Source organism: Plectropomus leopardus, chromosome 14 (assembly GCF_026936395.1).
Source record: "Plectropomus leopardus strain MGB_pleo_1.0 chromosome 14, ASM2693639v1, whole genome shotgun sequence".
Classification (NCBI taxonomy): domain Eukaryota; kingdom Metazoa; phylum Chordata; class Actinopteri; order Perciformes; family Serranidae; genus Plectropomus; species Plectropomus leopardus.
Window position 1 is genome coordinate 20,219,755 of NC_142189.1, and position 23,876 is coordinate 20,243,630.

The 23,876-nt window shown below is 39.2% G+C and overlaps 2 protein-coding genes across 6 annotated transcripts; one reads left to right on the forward strand and one right to left on the reverse strand.

Moving 5' to 3' along the window:
* Positions 1–1,919: 1,919 nt before the first annotated feature.
* Positions 1,920–4,782, reverse strand: fcf1 (FCF1 rRNA-processing protein). Of its 3 annotated transcripts, none has more exons than XM_088087786.1 (8): positions 4,630–4,782; positions 3,514–3,578; positions 3,254–3,325; positions 3,013–3,161; positions 2,827–2,899; positions 2,649–2,736; positions 2,317–2,411; positions 1,920–2,169 (listed from the first exon to the last, which is right to left on the reverse strand). In XM_088087786.1, exons 2-8 carry the CDS (start codon positions 3,546–3,548, stop codon positions 2,121–2,123), a joined length of 561 nt encoding a protein of 186 aa, XP_087943912.1. In that variant the 5' UTR covers positions 3,549–3,578; positions 4,630–4,782; the 3' UTR covers positions 1,920–2,120. The 3 variants fall into 3 exon arrangements, with proteins under 3 accessions (XP_087943912.1, XP_042356306.1, XP_087943913.1); XM_042500372.2 differs by lacking the exon at positions 4,630–4,782 and adding an exon at positions 4,228–4,301; XM_088087787.1 differs by lacking the exon at positions 4,630–4,782 and adding an exon at positions 3,930–4,147.
* Positions 4,254–22,012, forward strand: arel1 (apoptosis resistant E3 ubiquitin protein ligase 1). 3 transcript variants are annotated; one of them, XM_042500368.2, is made up of 22 exons: positions 4,254–4,366; positions 5,233–5,460; positions 5,974–6,142; positions 8,011–8,231; positions 8,859–8,930; positions 9,237–9,463; positions 11,090–11,327; positions 11,426–11,595; positions 11,789–11,969; positions 12,103–12,344; positions 12,916–12,993; positions 13,084–13,225; positions 13,326–13,447; positions 13,905–13,980; positions 15,229–15,338; positions 15,451–15,630; positions 15,964–16,089; positions 17,379–17,508; positions 17,622–17,680; positions 17,766–17,855; positions 17,940–18,115; positions 19,735–22,012. In XM_042500368.2, exons 2-22 carry the CDS (start codon positions 5,313–5,315, stop codon positions 19,835–19,837), a joined length of 3,060 nt encoding a protein of 1,019 aa, XP_042356302.1. In that variant the 5' UTR covers positions 4,254–4,366; positions 5,233–5,312; the 3' UTR covers positions 19,838–22,012. The 3 variants fall into 3 exon arrangements, with proteins under 3 accessions (XP_042356302.1, XP_087943909.1, XP_042356305.1); XM_088087783.1 differs by lacking the exons at positions 4,254–4,366; positions 5,974–6,142 and having other exon boundaries at positions 5,327–5,460; XM_042500371.2 differs by lacking the exons at positions 4,254–4,366; positions 5,233–5,460; positions 5,974–6,142 and adding an exon at positions 7,836–7,906.
* Positions 22,013–23,876: the final 1,864 nt, after the last annotated feature.

A 23,876-nucleotide genomic window follows, 5' to 3' on the forward strand; every position in this document is an offset into this window, starting at 1 on the left:
ATCAGACACCTAAATTTAATATTATTAAAATGTTTCAATGGATGATGTGGGACAAATTATCTTTTCTTTTTTAAAGAAATCTTATTCGAGTGTGGTGAGGTGCTCCTCTTTTCCAGTTTGTCAATGTAATCATGTAGCGCTGTTGAAATAGCTGCAGGTCTCCCTCCTCCCAAACCACTCCCCTAATCAAGCTCAGATTATATGCTGCCCTTGCTGGCAGAACTCAGTCATTTGGCTTCCTCCTTGGCTGTGGCTGGTGGATGTGGTGTAACAGGTAGGTGATTAAACGTCATACGGACAATCAAACAGTTTCCCTGTACATGTAGTAACCTGTTCTTTGTTGAAAGCACATTTTGCTTGAAGAATACCCTGTTGTCCTGCTTATCTTTGGTGATTCTGTGTAAATGCCCCTTACCAGAGGTGGTGAGTAGGGCCCCACAGTGCACATTTTAGACAGCATAGTTAACCCTATTCATTTTGCTTTTCTTTTCTTTCAGTTAAACTGCTGTTTTGTTTTGTTTTGTTTACAATTTAACTATAACTATTGTTTTGCACTTTGTTTGGCTTTTTATGTTGGTTAGCCTTATAGTTTTGTTAAGTTTATATATATTTTGTTATTAAACCAACTGGGTTTTTCTCATTGTTTTGTATTATTCTTTGCCTTCACTGTGTCACACGTTGCAAGTGGCCTTGGCTCACATTCCGTAGTTAAGCTCAGGTTGGACTGCATTTTATTCAATTTGTGTTTTTAGATTTTGTATTCAGGCCTTTTTAGATAAACTGCTTTAGTGGTATTTTTAATTCCCCTCATAAGTATGTCTAACTTGTTCCTTTCCTCCCCAGCAGCTGCAGACCATGGGCATGTCTTTATTTTTCACTAATTCAATAAAATATTTGGTTTATTTTGCTAACACGTCTCTGTCCTTGTTTCAGTTACGAGTCTGTGTGCCTTTGATCCTAATTTTCAACATAATTTCGGATTAGAAATAAGGTGGGGTTGTTGGTTCTCCTTCCTATTTCTACTCCCTTGCCCCTCACCACACTAGCATTGCAGGTAAGCATAATGGTTAGTATGTATGTGGTCTGTGCAGAGGTAGGTTTTTATGTAGGAACATGCTTATTGTAGCAAGGAGGTTAATATTAAATTTGCCATTAAAAAAATGCAAGTATAGAGTAAGAAGATAGTGGGTTTGGTAGTAAATTTAAAGATTAAAATCATTTACGGCAACTCATTTTGGCAAAGAAATTAAAAGCTGGACAATGCCTTTTTAAGGCCCAATATTAAGAAAATAAAACTCAAGACAATTTAGAACTTTTAAGGACCTGCAGACACCCTGTTAACCTCTGCCTGTGTTTTCCATAGTACACCTCCATTAACTGCATTGTAGTTTAAAAATAAATTTAAAAAAAAATAAAGAAAGCAATAACGAACATTTGCACTAAATTAAAAAACTCAAAAGATAATTAGGGTAGACACAACTGTGTAAAATATTAACCCCAAAGTGCTCTAGGTTATGTTCCATAGTAAAATATTGTCACATGGCAAAAAAACAGTGTAAAAATATTAATTAGAAATTACTCTACAGTATCATTACCATTGTAAATTTGCACCTTTGCTCATATAGCAAACATGCGTCTACACTAGCAGTTCTCATACTGGGGGGACTAGAGCCACTTCAGGTGGGCCGTGAATGACCAGAGGAAAATAGAAAATGAAACTAAGTTGAATAAATGATTTTATTAAATAAACAAGTTTGTTGATGCTATCATGCTGTCCTTTTTGTTTACTAAAATTCAATACAGATCATTTACTTGCTCCCCAGAGTTTTGATGATTTAAGAAATGTGGGGCGCATGGCAGAAAAAACAATCTGAAGAATTTCTCTACACATTGGGAAAACTGACTGGAGTCTAAAGACATAGGCATTGCAACACTTTATTTATTCTTGTAACAAAATGTTTTGTGAGATCAACAAAACTTAAAAAAAAAAGTAATTTGCAGTTAGATCAAACACAATCCACTCTCACCAAACCACAAAACATAATATTTTTGATATAGATGAAGGAAAATAATTAACAGGAAATTTGTCTATTTACAGGCCTAGCTCAGTTGTAGAAATATTAAAACCTTGGAGCACCATAGTCATCTGGCATCCGTTCAATATTGTACCTGCAGGGATAAAATAAAACGGTCAGTATAGCTGTATTTATGATGAAGATGGTACGAAGTCCAGAATAAAATGTCCTATTTTATGCAAGGAAACCACACATATAAAAAGCTGCCAAATGTTTAAAGCAAAAGTTGGAATAGTGTTACCTGTGGTTTGAGATGTACATGATGGGTACTCCGGGGATCTTCCTGACTCTTCTCTTTAGATCTCTGTCCACAGTGGCCAGGATGTAACACTTGTGCTGTGGAAATATATTGTATATATCTACCCTTGAGTGCCAAAACATGACTTACATTTACCAACTATAATAATATGATTTCATTGTTAACAATTACACCTGTGCATTTCATACAGTGACAAGCCCAAATGTCTGCGTGAAAAAGGCCCACCACTCAGCATACTGCAATGTTCACCATGAGGTGAACACTGACAGTATCATGTGTATATATAGCACCCACTGAGTATTAAAACATATTACCTGTGTTACCCTTTGGACTAAACAGTCGTCGGCATATGTTCCCTTGTGTGTGCACGGCAGGCGATCAAACCTTGGATCCTTGGCTATCCTGCAAAGAAAAAAAAGTGAGAAATTTACAAATAGCATAAAGAAACAGAATTCATGCTCCCAGTGCAATTTTATACTCAGCAGCTTGTACCTGAGTGCGACTCTGTACTTCATTCCAAGCTTTTCGATCTCAGCCATCACACAGTCAGTGATACATGGGATACCTGGATTGGATGAAATTGCAAGGGAAAATATAAAGTTATGAATCATTATACATTATATTTGGCTGGAAAAAAGTTATTCTCATTTCCATTAACCACTTGGCAAAACTGCTTACATTTTGCGTAGAGACAATCCATCATAGACTGAACAATGTCCAGTTTGGCCTTGATGGAGAAGTTGATGAAATTGGTGTCGACTAGAATGTGGTACGGTGGACCAAGCTGAGTATTGTACTGGAAGAACAGGCATGATGGGTACTTTGTCCTATACAAAAAGTTTTTAAAAAAATCAAATTAAGGAGCTGTCCACCACAAGTATTTCATTAACTTATTCAAGTTTTAATGTGGCCAACTTACACTTCTCTCTCCTTGAGCTCCGAGGGATCCTTCTTCTTTTTCTGTTTTGCTTTAGCACGGTCTTTCTCTTTTCTGCAAAACACAGAAGGCAAGTGCTTGGCAAAGAACTTTGAGAGCCACACTTAACTTTTGTTTCTGTTTTCTTGAGATTGTATGCAAGTCAAGACTTAGCTGGTTTAATAAATGGACAGAGCTTACAAAAAGGTAACTAAAACAAGGGTGACTTTGACTAGAAAACAGAGCACATATTAAAAACTCACATTCTGTTATCTTTAAGACTGATCATTCTCTTCATGGCAGCAAACTTCCTCGTTTTCTGCTTCCCCTACATTCAACAAGTTAAAACACAGAGAAATCAGTTATAACAAAGACAATATACTGAGAAGGCATCGCTGAAATGTTTACTGGAGGATTTAAGGCCACCTCACAAAATCCCCAAAATCCAAGTAAGAACATAAAAACATACATACTACAAACATAATATAGGACCTTTTAAGCGAACTGATAACTACAATGTCTAACAGATTGACATTCAATTATAAAAAAAAACATACCAGAAAATTATTACTTATCATTACTGAGCTGAGTTAACGTACATAGCTACAACAATTACAAAACAAACACTGAATTTATTAGCTAAACACTTAAAAAGTTAATGTAAACCCAGGCTACATACATGGATGTCACTTTTTATGGAGATCACTGCCGATTGATGTTCAATAATATTGTGACCCAAGTCTTTAGACTGATATTTGTAAATATATATATTTATACGAATATTCCCTTCAACAGCTGACGTTGTGAGCTTAGCTGATGTTAGGCGCTAGGGTAGCTAAATTAGCTCCGTGGGTTGCCTGCCAAAGAAGCTTCAATGCCAAATTAATGATTACTGTTAAACAAAGTAGTGCCATTTAGCGCAAAACATTAATCCAGGCAGCCGTCGTGTAGCTGCGACATAGTCAAAGATTACATACCATGCTTTAAATATGAGATCTTTGTAGCTGTGTGAAACTCGCTCCCCTTCCCCTCGTGTATGGATGCGATTACTGGTGACGTAATCAAAAATCGACACTTTTTCTGCGCATTTTCCGGTTGCTAAGCTAACAGACGAAGGTAGATGCAGCACAGATTAAGAGCATTTTTGCATTTGGAGTTTTGCCTTGTGTTGCTGTGTCATTGCAAACGGTGTCTAATGAACGTGTCGTTACGTGCACCTCGATAACCGCCACGGGACGGCGACCAGCTATGTGATATTAAGCTGACATTGTTGGCTAACTCGGCTAGCTGTTAGCATTGTGCTGCCGTTCGTTTGACAACTAATGCTACTGTAGCAGTTTATCGACACCATGCTAACAGTTGTTAGCCTCCAGCTTTACCTTGCGCTCCAGGTGACAATAGAGAATTGATGATATTGCATTTAGCCTGTTTATCCTCCGCTGCCGGTGTTTTCTTGTTTTTGAAACGCCATTCAAGCAAATGCCCGGTAAACCTAACTAGAGCGCGCTGTTTTGGTAGGTTTTATTGTTAGATATCTGGTTGTTTATATCTGGCAGCGGATGACATTTGGAAACGCTTTGACACCTGAGCTAGCCTGTCTGCACAGCTGATCATTATCAGCATCATGTCCATTATCTGGGTTGTTGTTCTTGGATTGGATTTAGGGTTTAATTACAGTGTAATTGCTCTGGTTTTGTCGACTTTGTTGGGCTAAACAGGCTTGTGAGAGTGTTATGACCATTCTTTAGCCAAGTTGTTCATGCATATTTCAGTGCTGTGGATTACATGTAATGTTGTTCTCCCATCAGCCAGCACTTCTCCGAGGTGACACTTAAATATTAATGCTTTCTTGGCAGTGCAGTTTTTGTGAAGCTCTTGTGTTAGACTAGTGTTCCTCATCAGAATGTTATTTGTTGAAAAGCTTTTTGTTGTATGTTTTGGTACAGCTGTTATGAGCCTAAGCAGTTTCTCTCTAATTGTAGGACACTTAAGCAGCCCCCTGGCCTATGGCACTTTTTCTTTGAGCACGGAGGGGTCTGAGTGAAGGCTGAAAGATGGTCTGATGGACCGCCGCTTCTTCCTGACCTTCCTCTTCTGCTCAGTGTCGTGGATCTTCTTCTGGGAAGTGCGCTGGAAGAAAGGAAAAGAAAGTCAGATTGAGGAATGGCTCCAAGGACATAGCCTCTCTCAATACAGGCACTTATTTGAAGGTCAGTGGCTTGCAGTCATCTTCATTTGAGATTTATATGACCATTACAGTTTACAAGTGTGGTTGATGGTCTAATCTAAGGTGAAGTAAGCAGGTACAGCTAATGTCAACCTTCAGTAACCTGCACAAGGAGGACACTTATGCAAGACAGGTTACTATTTCTTGAAACTTTTTGGTTAGGATGTTTTTTCTAACTACAAGCTTATTCAGCACCTTTCAGAGCTTTTGCAGAAATACCAGGGATAAGTGTCATGTTTAACAGAATCTGGAGCTGTTTAATACAAGGAGACTGTGTTGCTTAATGCTATGACCCCTGATCACCTATTTGGTTTTGGACAGTGAATATTCAGGCTTATGAGATGCATGTGGCATGCATGGCCAATCAGCACAGGCTTAAATACTCATTATAGTAGACTTTAATGAGTATTTAAGCCTATGCTGAGGCATTACTGATGCTGATTTGTTGGCCAGTATGTGATTGGGGATTTCTATGTGCTGTTCATGTGTCATCCAGATGTACAGACACTGGAGGAACTGAGTCTGAGTGTATTGAGTCGTCTGGAAGAGGTGGTGAAGGAACAGCAGCGGTGGAGGGAAATTGCAGAGGCCCACATCCAGCTGCTCCGAGACTTTGCCTTCCAGGAGTGGCTTTGCTCCCAGAACCTGGAGCACTATTACCATACGTAAGCAATGAAAAGCCTTAACGTTAACATTTCGCCCCACTCTGGCAAAGAATCATGAGCAGCTTTCATTTTTCAGAAACACTTTCTTGTTGGCATGTCATAAATGTAGATTTTTCATTGCATAGTTTATTTTTTTATGTCTTGAATTGGTTATGATTATGTTTTATGCTGGTTGTTAATGCAGGTTATATTATTGTATGTCCACTTGAGGGCAGCCTCTCCATTCATGGCTCATTGAGTTTGCTGACACTGAGCTGTGGAGGCTGCAGTGTTTCAGAGGGTCACTGCAGTAAAAAGTATTCTTTAGAGACTGATTGTTTGAGACCCTGCAGCAATGCAGGTGTTTGTGTGTGTGTTGGGTGCTCTGTATTGATGCAGTCAGAACCAGCTATGATAAGTAGTTTCATAAAGTTTCTTCAGCTTTTGGAAAATTAGTTGCAACATTTGTAATGGTCAGCTGTGTTTCCGAAATACGTAGTCAAGTCATAGTCATGAGGAACAGTGTTTGATATTTGTAAAGGGACACATTGTCACATTCATTAGGTACTGTTACACTGTCGCTGCCTCCGTTGCCTTTTTGATTGACTGGACTTTAAATCTTAGTTGATAACATAATAATGGCAAGGCTTCAGTGCAGTGATTAACTGTTGAGTAGCAGAAGATGATCTTTGTTTGCATGCTGTTGTAGGCTAAAAATATAACCGTAATGGGAATTTGAAGTTGTAGACTCACATCATTGCTTCTTAGAGAAATTATGTAATTACGATTGGGGTTACTAGAAGATACAATAATAAACTAGAATAACAAATAGAGGATTACATTTTTTTTATTGTCTCAGTAAGGTAGATAATCAACCACACCCACACACTGTGAACAGGATGCAGCTGCTGTGCTTCTACATTTACATTTTGCATGATTAGATAAGGGAAGCAGCACCAGATACTAAAGCTTTGTTGAAAAATGACTCGTTATCAAAACCGTGAGTTGTTTTTTTAAATTTTTTTTATAACTTTTAATTATAAAGGACAAGTCAACAATATTCAGTGTATATAAGAGTGTGTACAATTCCTTTTTTCCCTTTTTTTTTTTTTTTATAACATTAACAAGTAAATTGAACATAAATAGATAAGCAGTGCCTCCCCCCACCCAAATCCCCTGAACCCCTTGTATAATTATAAAGTACGAAGGTGACAGAAGAGTTGTTTTTTTTTGTACAAAATTAAAATTCTGATAATTTGGATTGAAAGTGGGTTTGAAAAAAGGCTTTTCTCTATTCGTTATTCAAGTGTGTGTTAATACTGTTAGAATGTTTTTTATCTTATTTTAATAATTATTGAGAAAATATTGTATACTACCATAATTTTGCTCAGAATAACCCCACTATAAAAGGTGAAATGCACCACAGGCGCTTTCCTTGTGTCAGCAGGCAAAGACACAATGTTATAGTAGTAGCAGCTTTATAATGTGAGATAAAGTTTTGGTTTGAGTGGTTAGAACCATTTATCTGCTGAGCTTTTTACCCTGCTGAGGTTATCTATATTTTTGATGTAATAACATGATAGGGCTTTTGTCTGAAGTCTAGTGGTAAGACGAAAAGCCACACCGTCTCACTGCTCCCAGTCATATAACTAACCAGTTTCACAGATAACATCGAGGTTACCCTTGTACAGAGTTTCACAAAAACTATTGTTTGCTTTGTGTGTGGGACAACCTGTTGTGTGCAGCCAGCAGTTTTCGTCAATAGACGTTGAGTTAGCAGTTATGGTAGGGTTGTTTTTCTAAAGGCTGTACTTTAAAAGTAATACAGTATTGCTACCATTTCTGTTATTATCTACTTAGTATACTTTTGCTTTTGTTTTGTGCTGCAGACTTAAGACCTTGGGTTGCATGAATCTGGATGATCTGTCTCAGTTTGACAGTCAGCTGCAGCTGTCTCTAGCTGCCTGGGGATACTACTACGAAGACTACATTAAGTTGTCCACAGGCATCAAGATCCTCCAGAACTCAAGGGGGAGTCGTGACCAGGACTACGAGATCCGGCTGGTGCACAGCCTTGCTGTGAGGCGTCTGAATGAGAAGTGGACAATCGGTGAGATCCTCCTCATTTTCTGCCTTTGACTGGTTTTAATTTGGGTTGCTTTCCACAGCTGCAGAGCATTAAGAGGCATTTAGATATAAGACATAAACATAAGATGGATTGTACTGTTGCTAAATGTTTTCACAAGTGTTGTTACTACAAGAGTAACATATTTGAATGTAGCTCAAGTGTTGTAATGGAGACGTTCAGTGTTGCTTCATCTCTGCTCGCCGTCCAATTTCTGTTTGTTTTTCTTTTTTTTTTCTTTCCTAAAAACACTTAAATCCTTCTCATTGAGGATAAATGTAGGATAATAGAAAAAAAATAAATGTTGTCATTTTGTAGCGTAACTATTGCACAACCATAACACTTGTTAGATTGGTATTCTTGCCTAGGGTATGAATTTCAACATTCATAACAAAGTTCCAAACTGGCCACTTGAATCTCACTATTTCTTGGCACTTGTTGTTGCTTCATTAGACAGAACACCAGAATATAGTGGTACTAAAGTCCAGTCTGGGGTTAGGTATTCATAAAACAATATCATAAGAAGAAAAGAAAGTAAAACCACCAGAGCAGGAAGTGTGTATTGTCTTTATTGTAATTATTCATAGGTGCAATGTCCAATTGTCTTTTCAGCGGGAGCTCTCATATTTGGCTGTACTGTGGCGCTGTGCTTCTTGATAAGGGACCTCATGTTTTACGTGATTGGTGAGTCCTGTGTCAGCTGTTTTGATTGAGGTTTGGCCTGATATGGCTTGTTCTGGCTTTGCTGCTATGTGACTCATTCTTTGTCTTTCTGCAACCACAGTGAAGTGGTACAACCAGTTTTACAAATTGCTTTATGGTGTTCTCTTAGCCCGAGGATTTGTTTCACATAATCATCTGTCAACCTTTAATCTGTTGTCTGTTTCACTTGTGAATAATCTTATTTAAAAACCACATGAATACATTACATGTATTGCAACCACATGCTCAAACAACTTGTCCCGGTTGCTTCTTCACTTTTCGTTGCAGGTGGAATTACTGTTTCCATCATAGCGTTTGTCTTCACCATCAAGTTCCTCTGTGAGCTTGCAGCGAGGGTGGTCAGCTTCCTGCAGAATGAGGATCCGGGGCGACGCGGCGACCGCAGCATCTACGACTATGTCCGGGGAAACTACCTGGACCCACGTTCCTGTAAGGTGTCTTGGGATTGGAAAGAACCGCAGGAAGTGGGGCAGACTATGAGCTTCAGAGTCCAGGTAATAATTGATTCTTTATGTACCAAAGCTAGAGGTGTACTGTACCTCTTGTTTCTAGTCTTATTGAATTTCTAACAAGTGGCTTATGCATGCAGCATAGATGACCGTTTGTATACCCCATGTTACACTGAATATGTGAAAAGAAACCTTGTTTTTCTTTAATCCATTCAGTAAACCAAGAATTCAAAAACTGAGAAAATGTTTAATGGATTGAAGTTAAACTATAGAAAAACTGTATCAAAAAATCTGTCTACAAATTCTCACAATCCATGCAGTATAATCCATGTCTCATTTATCCAGTTGTGTGCTCAGTACTTCCCAAACAGACAGTTCTTTAATATGGGAAACAGAGTGGAAAGTGAAAAGTGTCTGTGCTCCCATCAAAGCCTGGCTCCAATGACAAAAACAGTAATCTTAGCCCACTGAACATGGTAGCTGCTGATCTCCCACTGCATTGATCAGTACTTTGTGTTATTGTGTGACTTTGTTTGTTATAACATAAACAAACTAACTGATCAAGGCAGTGGTAGGCCAACATCTCCAGTGCTCAGCTAGGTAAAATTACTATTTTTGTCAACGGAGTCTGGCATTGAAGAAAGCAGAGATGAGAATCACTCAGTACGATTACATGATATTAGAAAAAATCAAATTATTAGTCCGACTGAAACTGGACTTTTAGAATACATGTAAACATAATAGTCCGACTGAAAACGTACAAACTCAAATTTCTCAAAGTCAGACTAACACACTTAGATAATTCGGTTTGGAAACGAGCCACTCCGTCATGTATTCGCCTCAACCGGATTTGAACTGGCCTAGGTGTTCTGCTCATGCCGCTAGTTGCTGGGCTTTGACTCGGAAATCAAAAAGCATAAATTTGGTGAAGAAAGCCGGGAAAACAAAAGAAGAAGAATGGAAGAAAACTAAACAAGACAAAGGTAAAAAAGTAAAGGATAGAGTATGTATGAAATATACAGGGCTGAAAGCTATCCATGTTATCACCGTTTGACATGCAACCTGTTTTCTGCTTGTTAACTTGTTTACCATGTGATGTAATGGGTCAATCGAAAAACGGTCCTACTGTGGTGGAGTGGGACATACAGGTATGTCCGTCAATCAATCGATTCTCCCCCGGTGCTTGTATACAAGGACAAGGACATTAGTTCAATTAAAGGGCCTAATTAAGCTATAGCTGTAACTCAGCTTAACTGTGCATGTACATGCACTGACTTTAAGTTCAATTCTCCATCAGAAAAGGCTGTCGGTTTGGAAAATACTGAGCATAAGACTGGATAAATGAGACTTGACTTATTTTGCAAAAGTCGTATGAGAGTTTGTAAATGGATGGTTTGAGATAGTTTTGCTTTCAACACTGACCCTTTTTACTTTAATTTTATCTAGAATTTTCTGTTTTTTGATGTCTGAGTTCTGTTTTCTGAGTTTTCTGATTCTTCATTCACTGTGGAGGCATGCTAGAAAAACTGCTTTCTTCACAAATTTATCGTAACACGAGCTGAGTAACTGATACACAGATGATCATTTGGGGGGGCGAAGTATTCCTTGAAGAAAAGTAAATGAACTTGTGTGGTCTTTGTTAAATTCTTAGCCTCTGTTTCTGTTTTTCAGCTGTTTTATAAGAATGGCCAGCCATTTCCGGCCCACAGGCCTGTTGGGCTGAGGGTCAACATCACCCACATTGAATTGGCTCTGGACATCCCTGTTACACAGGAGGTTCTGCAGGAACCAGAATCCAATGTAGTCAAAGTGGCCTTCACAGTGCGCAAGGCCGGACGCTATGAGGTTGCTGTCAAGCTGGGTGGCCTCAATGTGGCCTACAGCCCTTATTACAAGATATTTCAGCCAGGTATTATTTCTGTCTGTGTTTTTTTTGTTCCAGCCCATAATTATTGATTTGACAAGTTTTTATTGCTGAGTATTTTTCCATTCTTTTGTTCACTTCAGGTACAGTTGTCCCATCCAAAACCAAGATAGCCTACCATTTCTCCACCCTGGTGCTAACAAATGGCCAGCAGCACACTTTGCAGATTGAGCCCAGGGACGAGTATGGAAACCCCACCAGTAACTCCACATCTCTCACAGATGAAGCCAACTACAGCGTCCATGTGCACTCTGTACGGGAACAAGCCCCTTCTTTATTATCCATTACACAGTAATTTGAAGATTTGCCTCTTGATTGTGTATGTAAAAATGAAAGCCAGCGTTTCTTTTCACCCTTCTGTTCCCAATTGCACAGTCCACTAGGTTTACAGTGTAGCAGAACAGCTTCTGAGCTGGGATTGATTTTAAGTTATCCTGTTATTGCAGCTGGGCACGGTGGATGATGACAGTGTGGATGACTACTACAGTAAGTCAGTGTCACTAAACAAGCAGCAGTGCCAGGTTCTGCTGAGACTGACTCTGAGGAAGACAGGCTGTTTCAGGGCTCGCATCTCCTACAAGGACCAGCCACTCAGCAACGGGGAGTTTGACATTATTGTTCTCAGTGGTGAGCAGCTATGACACGCAGATGGAAAATACACCATTAAAGTAGAAATTGCCCCAGAAATGCAGTTTACGTTTCTAGCTAGTTAGCCTGTGTTTTCAAAGCCTAATACTCATTTTCTTTTTACATTTTACAGAGAATGAGAAGGCCTGTGTGGAGAAGAATGTGTCCACTCCAGGCATAAGTATCTACTTTGAGGCGTATCTTTACAGCAATGGGAACTACAGTTCCTCATGGCAGTTACCAGCCTCCTCTTTGCTGGCTCCTCAGAGGAGGCCCTCCATGGGAGAAGAGGAGGATGAGCATGACTCTCCTGTGGAGGGACAACCTGAGAAGGTCAAGAAACCAAAAAAGGTCTACTGTTACATATCGCCAAAGGTAAGTGGCTAGCATATAATGGTTAGGTTTATTATGTAGGATTTCTTCTTCTTCAACTTTCGACTTTGTAGCATATAGACTGCATTTAAAGATGGACAACATGTATCCGTCACACCCACTGTGTGACAATGAAGTCACATTATCTCAGATACGGCTATTGCCGTCTTGCTTTAAAGGCGTTATTAAAGTCATTTGGAGCCAGAGTCTATGCTGTAGCCCATAAACCCCTTCATCCCAATCTCGAGCAGCATCATTGATCACTTATGGATTGGCACACATAGCTGTCATCATGATGCCGAAACTCCTTTTAATAGTATTAAATAACTAATATAGGCAAATCTTATCGGAATGAATAACAATTGAAAATTAATAAAACAATCCCGTGGAAAATTTTATTTGAGGTGTTTTTAGTTAAATCCATGCCCCGGACATGGGGGGGCAGGGTTTAAGACCTGTCATGTCGTCCATATTTATATACAGTCTATGTTTTCTATATATAATAAAGAAAAAGATCCCAACTCGACATGCGTTAATGTACAATGACACTGACTTGGACTATTATGTCAAACAGCAACTATCCGTGAAGGAGTTCTACCTGAAAATAATTCCGTGGCGCCTTTTCACCTTTCGAGTATGTCCAGGAACAAAGGTAAGCAGAAGTGATGTTAGAAAACCATAAAGAACTAGCCACTTTAATTTAGTTTGATAAACTAACTGTAACCTTCTGCTCTCTCTTCAGTTCACCTATTATGGTCCTGACCCAGTTCACAAGTACCTAACACTAGTGGTGGATGATGGGATACAGCCTCCTGTGGAGCTCAGCTGCAAAGACAGGAATATCATGGCTGCCACTTTCATTCGCTTCCTGCACAAGAACATTGGTTTGTTTCAGTCTAATGTGATTACTTTTGCCCTGAGCTGCACTTAGTTAATGATGTTTTTGTGGAGACTGCAGCAGTAATTTGTCGGTATTGTTCACAGGTGGCTCTGAAACGTTCCAAGACAAGGTGAACTTCTTTCAACGTGAACTCAGGCACATCCACTCCAAGAGACCTCGCACCAAGACCTGCCTAAAAATCACTCGACACTCCATTCTGGACTCAGTGAGTGCTACTTTACTGTGTTATAAAGCTGTTTTTTAAGGTGTGTATCAGGGCTGCACAATGTAATGTTTTTTTAATTATCATAGCGATCTCAACTTGCGCAATAAACACATTTCAAAAGACTGCAAAATTACACTCAGGGAATCTTTGAGTCAGTTGATGGAGTATATGCAGAAAACTGCACTTAAAATGTAGCTATCATTCCTTTGTGTTTAGTTCAACATTCATTTTTTTCAGTAAAAGAATGTTGATAATTTTCTTTCTTTTTTGTATTCAACAAGTAATTTGTTTTATCTTAGCAGTATACTGACAGCAGAGAGGCAGAACTGAGTACACATTAATCAACAATGTTTTTGCATATTTTCCTGATATTGTGCAGCTCTAATGTGCATTATGTAGTCATAACACTCGTACGATAACTCTATCAATCGTTATACTTTTTTTTTTTGTTTCTCAGTCCCTGAAGGCTACGAGGAACTTCTCTGTGTCAGACTGGAGTAAGAACTTTGAGGTTGTGTTTCAGGATGAGGAAGGTAAACGAAACATCAGAATATTTTTGAATGAGCTTCAGTCTGTGTTAAGTTTATGAGTACTAATTCACATTGAATATTTATGCATTTTTGTTGTTGCAGCAAGCACTTAAAACCAAAAAGGTCCTGAATGTACATTGTAATGAAAGTTAGAGACACGGGTAAGGCCGTTTCTCACCAGTGGGATGTGAGAATGTAATGTGGGAATAAGAAAATCTGCATGCAAATTTTCCGCATGACAGCTATGCACACCATGTCCGGTGTGAATTATCCGCTTTGCCATGTTTCATTTTCATCAAGAAAAAAAAAAATCCTCCAGAATAGTGCCCGTGTTCTCTTCAACAAAAGCCTGTACAGACAGAAATCAAACGTCTGTCACTCCAAAGTCCTGTTCCTCCCATAAGTAAACGCTCCGTGCAGTTACATTATTCATGGCCTGCACCAACATTACTCTGTAACAAACTACACCATTCAGCTGCTCCAAACATCACATGTGCAATCTGACAAACAATCACTTACCAATGAAGAAGCATGAGTAATTTGTTCTTCTTAAGACTTAGACCTAGATAGACTTTAATGTCATTCCAACTGTACACAACAGTGCACATAGAACAAAATTACGTTGCAATTGGCTCCGAAATAATAAAACTGCAGTAACACACAAAAAAACCCCACTGAATAAAAGAAACACTATGTAAAAACAGAATAAATAGATAAATAGCAAGAGACTGTGCCCTTACTACCATTGTATTGTCACTGCTGCAGGGGATGCTATATAACGCTGACAAGGGAAGAAGGATTATTTGATGTGGTCCGATGACGTTATTCTGCATAAAAATTAACAATGTGCCTCTGTTTGTTTGAAACTGTGACCAACATGTAATGTCAGCAAGAGCATATCAGCTGCACTAGCATCTTCATGGTATCCCGACTAAAGCGGAAACCAAAATGAGAAAATGAGACACTCTCTATTTTGTCAGCAAGCTAGCTATGACCTGGAGGTAGGACATCGGTTGGAAGAAAGGATTTCATTGGTCCAACATACATTTACACGGTTGAAATGCGCTAAAATTGAAGGCCGTTCGATACTTCTCGCTGCACAAACGTCACGCAGAGGTGTACAAGCGCTCATAAGAACCCATAAATTCAGTTTCTTATACATTTTCAAGCAAACTTTTTGGTGCTTGGTGTGAAACAACTTAAATTCATTAAGGTGATCACGCTGCTAAATCTTTTGACATGTCTCTGCAGCTCTGGACTGGGGAGGGCCTCGCAGGGAGTGGTTTGAGCTGGTGTGTAAGACCCTGTTTGACACCTCCAACCAGCTGTTCACCCGCTTCAGCGACAACAACCAGGGTCTGGTAAGATCGTCTTAGAGCCACTTCCAGATTTAAAACCGCTTACAGATGTTTGATATCCTCTTGAACTTTATGCAGTTTAGAAAATAGCAGCACATTCATCTTCAATTTCCAGGTGCACCCAAACGCTGAGCGGCCACCACACCTGCGCCTAAAGATGTATGAGTTTGCGGGACGCGTCGTCGGGAAGTGCCTGTACGAGTCTGCTCTGGGTGGGGCCTACAAACAGCTGGTCCGAGCTCGCTTTACACGGTCTTTCTTGGCCCAGATCATTGGCCTCAGGATGAACTACAAGGTATGGAATACAGTACGTTCCCACAGAAAGGACGTTTTCCTTGGACATTGGAGGGTCATGTTTTCATTGTTTACCCTCCGGTGTCAGCTGGTCTGTCTCATCACTTTAACATTCCTCACAAAGCCAAGAAACCTGATTCGTTTCTTGGCATGATTTATTTCATGGAGAACAAGCCAACGTGTTTTGCTGTTTTGTCCAACTTCCTAAGATTTCAAAGCCGAGAACTAAAGCCGACCCAATCATGTTTTTATCCTTCCACTGAGAAGATGAAGTGCCATGTTTATTTAAAAACGTCATGTTCTTGTGTGTTTTCATTTTATTTTCCACATGCAGTACTTTGAGACGGACGACCAGGAGTTCTACAAAACTAAAGTCTGCTTCATCCTAAACAATGACGTGAGTGAAATGGACTTGGTGTTTGCTGAGGAGAAGTACAGCAAGTCAGGACAGCTGGAGAAGGTGAGGCAACACTTTTATCCCTGATGTAATTTCAGAGGAGATAGGAGCATTAAACCAAACAAAAGAAACCATATTGTACGTTTGGCAAGCTATTTTCCTGGAGAGGGGGAGTGGTGAGTTTAAAGGTGGACAAGTGGAGTTTGGCATCCATGTCCTTTTTTTAAAAAATGTTGCTCGGTTATGAAATACCTCAAAAACTGGCTGTGTAACTTTCTTTGATGAATTCAAGCTCCTTCTTTTTGATTAGATATGCATGCATGAACTTTTGATTAATTGCCCATTTATACTAACGCCGACAGGTGTGTGGAAGTCAAACAAGAGTGAGACCATCATAAATAGATTTTACCAGACAAGAAAGGCTCTGAACTCTTACACAGATTTAGGACAATGTCAGGTTGTGCCTGTCCAGTCTGGTGTACCAGTTTGATGATTTGATGATTAATTCAATACAAAAGGGCTGAATCAGCATTTATCATTATGCCACGTTCTGACAAATTAAAAAGTAGCCTACATCAGCAACCTGTGCTGAATGTGTCATAACGCTAAATCCTACTTGTATTGCACTAAATAATTAACCAAATGAAAGCATGACTGACATAAAATTATGGTTTACATTGTGCTTACAAGTGGACTAACGGAGCCACTAGCATCTGAGCGGCTGTGTGGACTTTTCTACCGATCCGAGCACTGGCAACATGATCACATTTCAGCAAAAGTGGGAGGGGAGTTGAGAAACGCACATTGTGTTTGTTTACAAGAAATGTCATGGGTTTTTTTGTTGTGACAAAAAAAGATATGGCAGAGTTAGTCTCTTTTGAAAGCTAAACTGTACTAACAAGGCAACACTTTGATTTGAAGCTGATGAACAAGGTTTTCTAACTGGCCACAAGCAATGCAGTATAGCCTTTTGAGCTGAAATTTTGTCTGAAGCACTATTTCTGTTTACCTGTTGCTTACTTTGAAAGTGCCACAGTGGATAAGGAACGGCTGTTTCATGAAGCTGACATGAGAAATTATCTACACTATACCGTCTTATTTTACTATAAAACCCAAAATACGGCTGCAGCTGACTGAAGAAAGATCGCCAGGGTGCTGAAGGTTTCTGGGATGATAAATGACCTGCACTCATAACAAGCTAGGCCACTTGATACTTGCCTTGACATCTTGCCTTTACTTGCCAATTCTTTGCGACACATACAGTATCATTTTAAAAAGTTGAACGTCAGTGCTGTTTTGCTCTTTTATGTGTTTTGTCTGACATTTCTATCCTGCCACGTGTTCTCTTGCAGGTGGTGGAGCTGATATCAGGGGGAGCTCAGATCGCTGTTACCAATGAAAACAAGATGCATTATCTCAACCTGCTGGCCCAGTACAGACTGGCCAGCCAGGTGAGAGATGAGGTGGAACACTTCCTGAAAGGTGAGGAAAATAGCACAGCTGCAGTCTGCCAATTTTTTGTTTTTGCTAATTCCTCTCATTAGAGATCTCCGGTAATGTGCACACAATTAGTGTAATTTCCTGATCAATTGCAGGTTTGAACGAACTGGTTCCAGAAAACCTGCTAGCCATATTTGATGAGAACGAGTTGGAGGTATGTGTGATGTTTATAATAAAAGCCTTTTAATCTTAAAACACCGTTGGGTAATTATGATTTGCTTTCCTTTTAATCCCTCCAGCTGTTGATGTGTGGCACCGGTGATATAAACGTGCAGGACTTCAAGGCCCATGCTGTCATTGTCGGAGGATCGTGGCACTTCAGAGAGAAAGTATGTCATGGAAATTCCCTGTTTTCTTACAACAGCAGGCCACTGACCAAAATGTCTGAGCATGTTGGCTCTCTGTTGCCACAGGTGATGAAGTGGTTCTGGGCCGTGGTGTCCAGCTTCACCCAGGAGGAGTTGGCTCGTCTGCTGCAGTTCACCACCGGCTCCTCTCAGCTTCCCCCTGGGGGATTCAACACCCTTTGCCCCTCCTTCCAGATCATCGCCGCCCCCACACACAGCACCCTGCCCACTGCACACACATGGTGAGTAGGAAAACACAGGCAGATTTACTTTAATGTTTTTAGTATGTCAGTCTTTCAATCTGTTGGTATTTTGCATTAACTGCCTTCAGAAGATGACTTGTACTGTTTTTTTTTTGGTGATTTTTTGTCTAGCCTTTATTTACTCCCTCTCTCCCGAGATACCATTTATCTCTCCACAATAGGAATAAAATGTAAAAGTAATAATAATTAAGACATTTTGTATTTGTTCAATACTTTACAATACAACATTTTACAGGAGTACCATCACCATCAACTCTGCTACGTGATTAGTGCCAATTAGCAAATTTTAGCATGCCAAAATACATTGCCATTGTGAATATGTTTACACTGAGATATTAGCATTTAGCTCAAGGTATCATTATACTTAGGTGCAGCCTCACAGAGCTGCTAGCATGGTTGTAGACATGTCTTCTCTCTTTTTTTAAAATTGCTACAATTTTTTTAAAACAGCTGGGCACTGTGGTTTTTAGTTACATTACTCACAAAGTAGAAAATAGTGCATTTCTTGGGGACTGTTTTTAGTGCGTAAGTAATACACGTGCTGCTCTTGTAAGTAAAAATGGCAGCAGGATGGTGTATGTTGGATTAAGACCAAATAAACTACATTTGCTGTATTTATATTTCACCCAAAAAATAATCGTTTGTTTTTCAATTACTCATCTCGTGTTACATTGAATTCGTGAAAAAAAAAAGGTGAATGTCTTTCATGCCTCCAAACTGAACAAAGAATCCCCAAACAGCAGAAATTCTTGATAAATTAAGTCTCTGGAGCCATGTTAAACAACTGTAAAACTATATCAAAACATCTGTTTACAAACTCTCACACAGTTTGTGCAGTATAATCCAAGTCTCATTTATCTAGTTGAGTACTCAGTGCTTCTCAAAAACTTGCAGTTTGTTTGTGAAAACTTTACTGTATAAAACACTTATGTGTGTGAGTGGCACACCTTGGCAAGCAAGTGCATTTTAACCCTACTCATGCATTATATTGAGCAGAATTCAAATGGATGGCCTTGCCAAGGCGTGCTACTTGTTCGTGCATGAAACTGTTGATGTGAAAGTACTTTCAATATTTACGGTCTAGCAAAAATACTGTGTTTGGGAAGCACTGAATTTATGACTGGATAAATGAGACTTGGATTATGCTACACAAGTTGAGTGGGAGTCTGTAAACAGATGTTTTGATTGAGATTTTTTGTTGGCCCCCTTTCACTCCAATTCATCGAGAATTTCTTTGATTTTTCGACCAATGCGGAGGCATGCAAAAAAAATTTTTTGCATAACATAAGGCGAGAAACAATGGATCCTTTTTTATGGTTGAAGTATTTCTTTAATGAAGAAATGTCACCAAATGTCACCAAACAGTGTCCAATTAATGCAGATCTTTTGTGGATCTTCATGGCACAGAGAAATGGGCTATATCAGAAAGTACTTATGATAAAGTCTCTGTTGGTTTTGTTAATAAGAAAAATATAGACTATCAGCCCATTTTAATGTTTAGATTTGCAAATGTTACGATCAGCATGATGTAGAATTGTTATACAGATGCTTTATCAGGACCTTAGCATTGGGTGACTCTGGTCCCATTTTGTGTCCAGTTTTAACCAGCTGTGCCTCCCTACGTACGACTCCTATGAGGAGCTGCACAAGATGTTGAAGCTGGCCATCAGTGAGGGCAGCGAGGGCTTCGGCATGCTCTGACTCTCCCATCACTGACACCGTGGTTACCCCAGTGCATTCATCTGCATTTAACAGTGGGCTTCTTGGCGGAGAATCACCCAGACTCCCTACATATACTCTCTCAGGATGAGAGGGCACTACAGAAAGTCCAAGACGGCTGTCCTGAAACTGGAACTCAAATGAACTCTAGTGCTACTGTATGTATATAAAATATCTCGCTTTTGTAAAAAAAAAAAAAAGGAAACCAGGAACTGCTGAAAAAGGTGAGGTTTGGGCCAGCTGTATTTCTTAATGCTAAAGTTTGCTTAGTTTTATATGTTTGAAAGACATGATGCTAGAGCAAAGGCCTTGAGTATTACTTTATACCTGCTTCTTTTGCATTTTGCAAACTGAGGAACACTTAAGTGCAACTGCGGCCTACATGTGATGTGGGTGACGCGTGCATCTACGGCACTTTGGCCTTACTCGATCAGGGACTGATGTGTGTTTGTAAATATATAATATCACTCTTTTATTTCAATATTTGTACATAGTAGTGTGTATAAATAGGTTTTCACCTCGTTATCTTTTTGGTTCAAGGAGAAGGGATTTTCTTTATTGTTGCACGTTTGGTAGGGGGAGAGTTTATATAATTTCTATAAGCTTTTTTTTTTTCTCTCAGAAAGAATGGGTTTTAAAAGAAGCCAAGTGATTTCTATTGTTTATACATGTTTTTAACTTATTATATGTTGAAAAATATTTGTGTTGACCCATACTGTTGAAACTATGTTTGTTTGGAGCGGTAAATGTTTTTGTTATGTTTTATAACCTGCCTTACTCATGCCCTTTGCCTCTGATTGTATCCAGAGAGGTGCGTATTTGAGAAAAGCATAGTCGACAATAGTAATCGTTATATTATGACATTTCTACAAGTACGCGCAGGGGTCACTGTGGATGTTGGGGAGAGCCCATGTATAACATTTTGTTATATATGCTGTATGCTTTTTACTTTTTCATTCACAGCCTTTTATGGGTTTACCTCAAAATCTCCTATGCCACCTGTTCACACTATGACACAGGTGTATATGTGTACGCCTGTGCACATATAGTTTGCTAGAAGCCGCCTCCTTCCAGTCCCACAACCTTTAGCCATATTATCCCAAAACCTCAGTAAACTGAAGGATTATAACAATGCAGATTACGTCCCTGTTTGTTTTTCTTTATGTTGTTATAAAACTATTTATTTTTAATGCTGTTAGTATTGTCAATATCCTGAGCCAGCAGAGTTTTTTTCTCTTTTCTGTTGAATTGTGTAGCAGTTCTTTTGCTGTTCCAAAATTGACTTGTTATTTAGCCATTTTATACTATAGTGTGTGCTTCCAGTCAGTGTTTGTAGAGCATTTAGGAAAATTCATGTTTAGACTTGAAAAGAAAACAAAAACTGAAGAATTCATCTCATTAGTATTTCAATTTGAATATGTTCACGATCAGCACAGAGCACTCTGGATGCAGTTTCACTCCTCACGTTATTCTCAGTGAAAGTCAGACTCAGCCACAAAGAGATTTAGCATCATTATCGTTATATTGCAAAGATGTCACACTTTAACTGTTTTTGCAGCAGGCTGGGATTCACTGTGTTGGCTCATCAAAGCCAAAGCAGTGTCCTCTGGGAAACTGATGATCATTTGCTTATGCTTTAGCTGGCCTTTTACAGTGTTAAGAGGTTTATAAGAGGGTTTGTGTTTGTTTGGGTTGTGCAATGTTGACCTGAAGTACTGACAACAGAGGGGGAAAAAGTGCTTATGAAAATGTTTCATTAAGGGTGTGTTTTCAGCACCAGTATCAATGGCTAATCTATTTACCAGAATTAAAAGTAGTTAAAGCATAACATGTGTTAGTTGTTCCATTAGATAGGACCATTATAAACAAATATGAAGGAGGTCTGTCTTGTAGTTTTATGTCCATGTTTAATGTTTGCTTTTCATGAGCATCTACTCTGTTTTATGTTTGGATTGTTTCTGGATTAGATGGCCTGAGTGTGACTTTTAGCGATGTAGATATTGTGAAATATTTGCCTATGACTTTGAAGCTGGGATACTTTTTTTTCTTCCTTTTTTTAATGGCAAGCCTCTACTGATGAATGTTTGAGATTCTCTGCACTGCAGGTCCTTTTGTTTATGGGAATAAAAAATGATGGACTAAATTCTTATCACCAAATCTCACTTTGCCTGCATCATATTTGGATTGTGCTGAGCTGATTTTTACACACACCCATTTTACTCTTTAAATCCTGGATTTGGACTTGGAGATAGCAAGTAGAGCTGATTATACAGACTAGTGGTTCCTAAACTGGTGGGCAAAAATTGACGGTAGTTAAATTTTATTTATGTGGACCCTTTAAGTGTTAGTCAACAGCATGACGTTTTTAGTGGGCGGGGCTCCGTTTGAGGCGAAGCTCCTCTCCACAGAGGCTAGCTAGCATTAGCAAGTAAGTTTTGTTGGTTTATTTTCGATAATGGAGGGCAGTTATACGAGTCTCTTTGAATATGTCAGGTAATGAGTTTAGTGTCGAAGTTCTGCCTTGCCAACGGCAAGGACAGAGGACAGCCATGTACCAGGCTCGGGTCATTGTCAACAGGGTGAAGGACTACAACTCGATGACAAACTGCACGAGCGTGGCTGAGTAAGTAGTACAAGTGGATTTGATTTTGGATCATTGCCAAAAATAAGCTATGTGGTCAACAAAAATTATGATACTTACACGTTTTGTTCATCAAAATAAAGTTCACAAATGAACACAAATTTTAGAATTTTTTAATGTCTAAATATAATTACCAGAAGTAAAAAGCTATTGCTAGGCTAAAATAGACTACAGGCAGTTGTGAGGAAGCCGTGTTCGGCGCGGTTCGGCTTGATGACGTTTTGTAGTCTCATTTAGCCACTTGTTAGAAACCATCAATTTCAAGAAACACATAAGCTTCAAAACTCACAAGTGGGGCTAGTGCTATGCATTTTAAGTCGCAGAACAAAATGCGAAAGTCCCGTAAGCTTGTGTCAACAACAAAACCCAGTAAAAGCAACAACTAAAAAACAAACATTGACTTTGAGATGAGGTAACCGGAGGTGCTAAAATGCTAATCTACTTCCGGGTTTTAGGACTTTTAGGTTCTCGTTATCTTTTAAATTATCAGTGTGACTTTTTTTATTGTGTCTAAATGGCAAGATTCCGAGCTGTCGAGACTATTTGAATGGTCGTTTACGACAATCAAAGCCGATTCATGGTGTTTAGGAATAACAAGTAGGGAAGGGCCACTGGCCACCCCAGTTTACATCTCTTGACCACAGTCGTTTTAAATTGCAGATTTCAGCCGCAACACGGTCTGTAATTTTTTAACAAAACACAAGTTTATCACTGGGATTTTATTCATGTCAAATATGGTATACCCACACAAAAGTAATGCATGATGGTGAATTTACACTGCACCAGAAAGAAACTGTAGACTCCCATGAGTCATATGATGCATAAAAGTTGATACTGACTGCAAATAAGCACAGAATTAGCAAAAATACAAAACCATGTACAGGGTTTTTGCTAGGCTCCAAAATGTTAATAGAGAAAAATTAGGAGTATTTTGGAAGGTGTCCAATGTGTTCTCACTATGATGAAGGTTAGTTTAAAGGAGGCCAAGAAAACAATTTATGACCCAACATCTCATCACTGATAGGCAACACTTTGTGTAATACAAGGAAGAAAAACATCAGTTAAAAAAGGCTTGCATTTTTTATCTGACCAGCATACAACCATACATGACTACATATAAAGACATCAGATGATCTTGTTTAAGTTGAGCTACATGTCTTGGCCAGCCGAATGCATGTTTCAGACACAAGGGGGCAGTGGCTCTACATGTGACACTCACAGAGGATACATGCCTCTTCTGCTGTCATCCCATGGGACAATTTAGCAGCAGTAAATGATGAGGAGCTTTCCTGTCTACAGCTGACCCTCCAAACTTTCACTCTTCAACACCCACATTACGGACATCCCCTCCATTACAGACATTTCTCATTTTCCCCAATA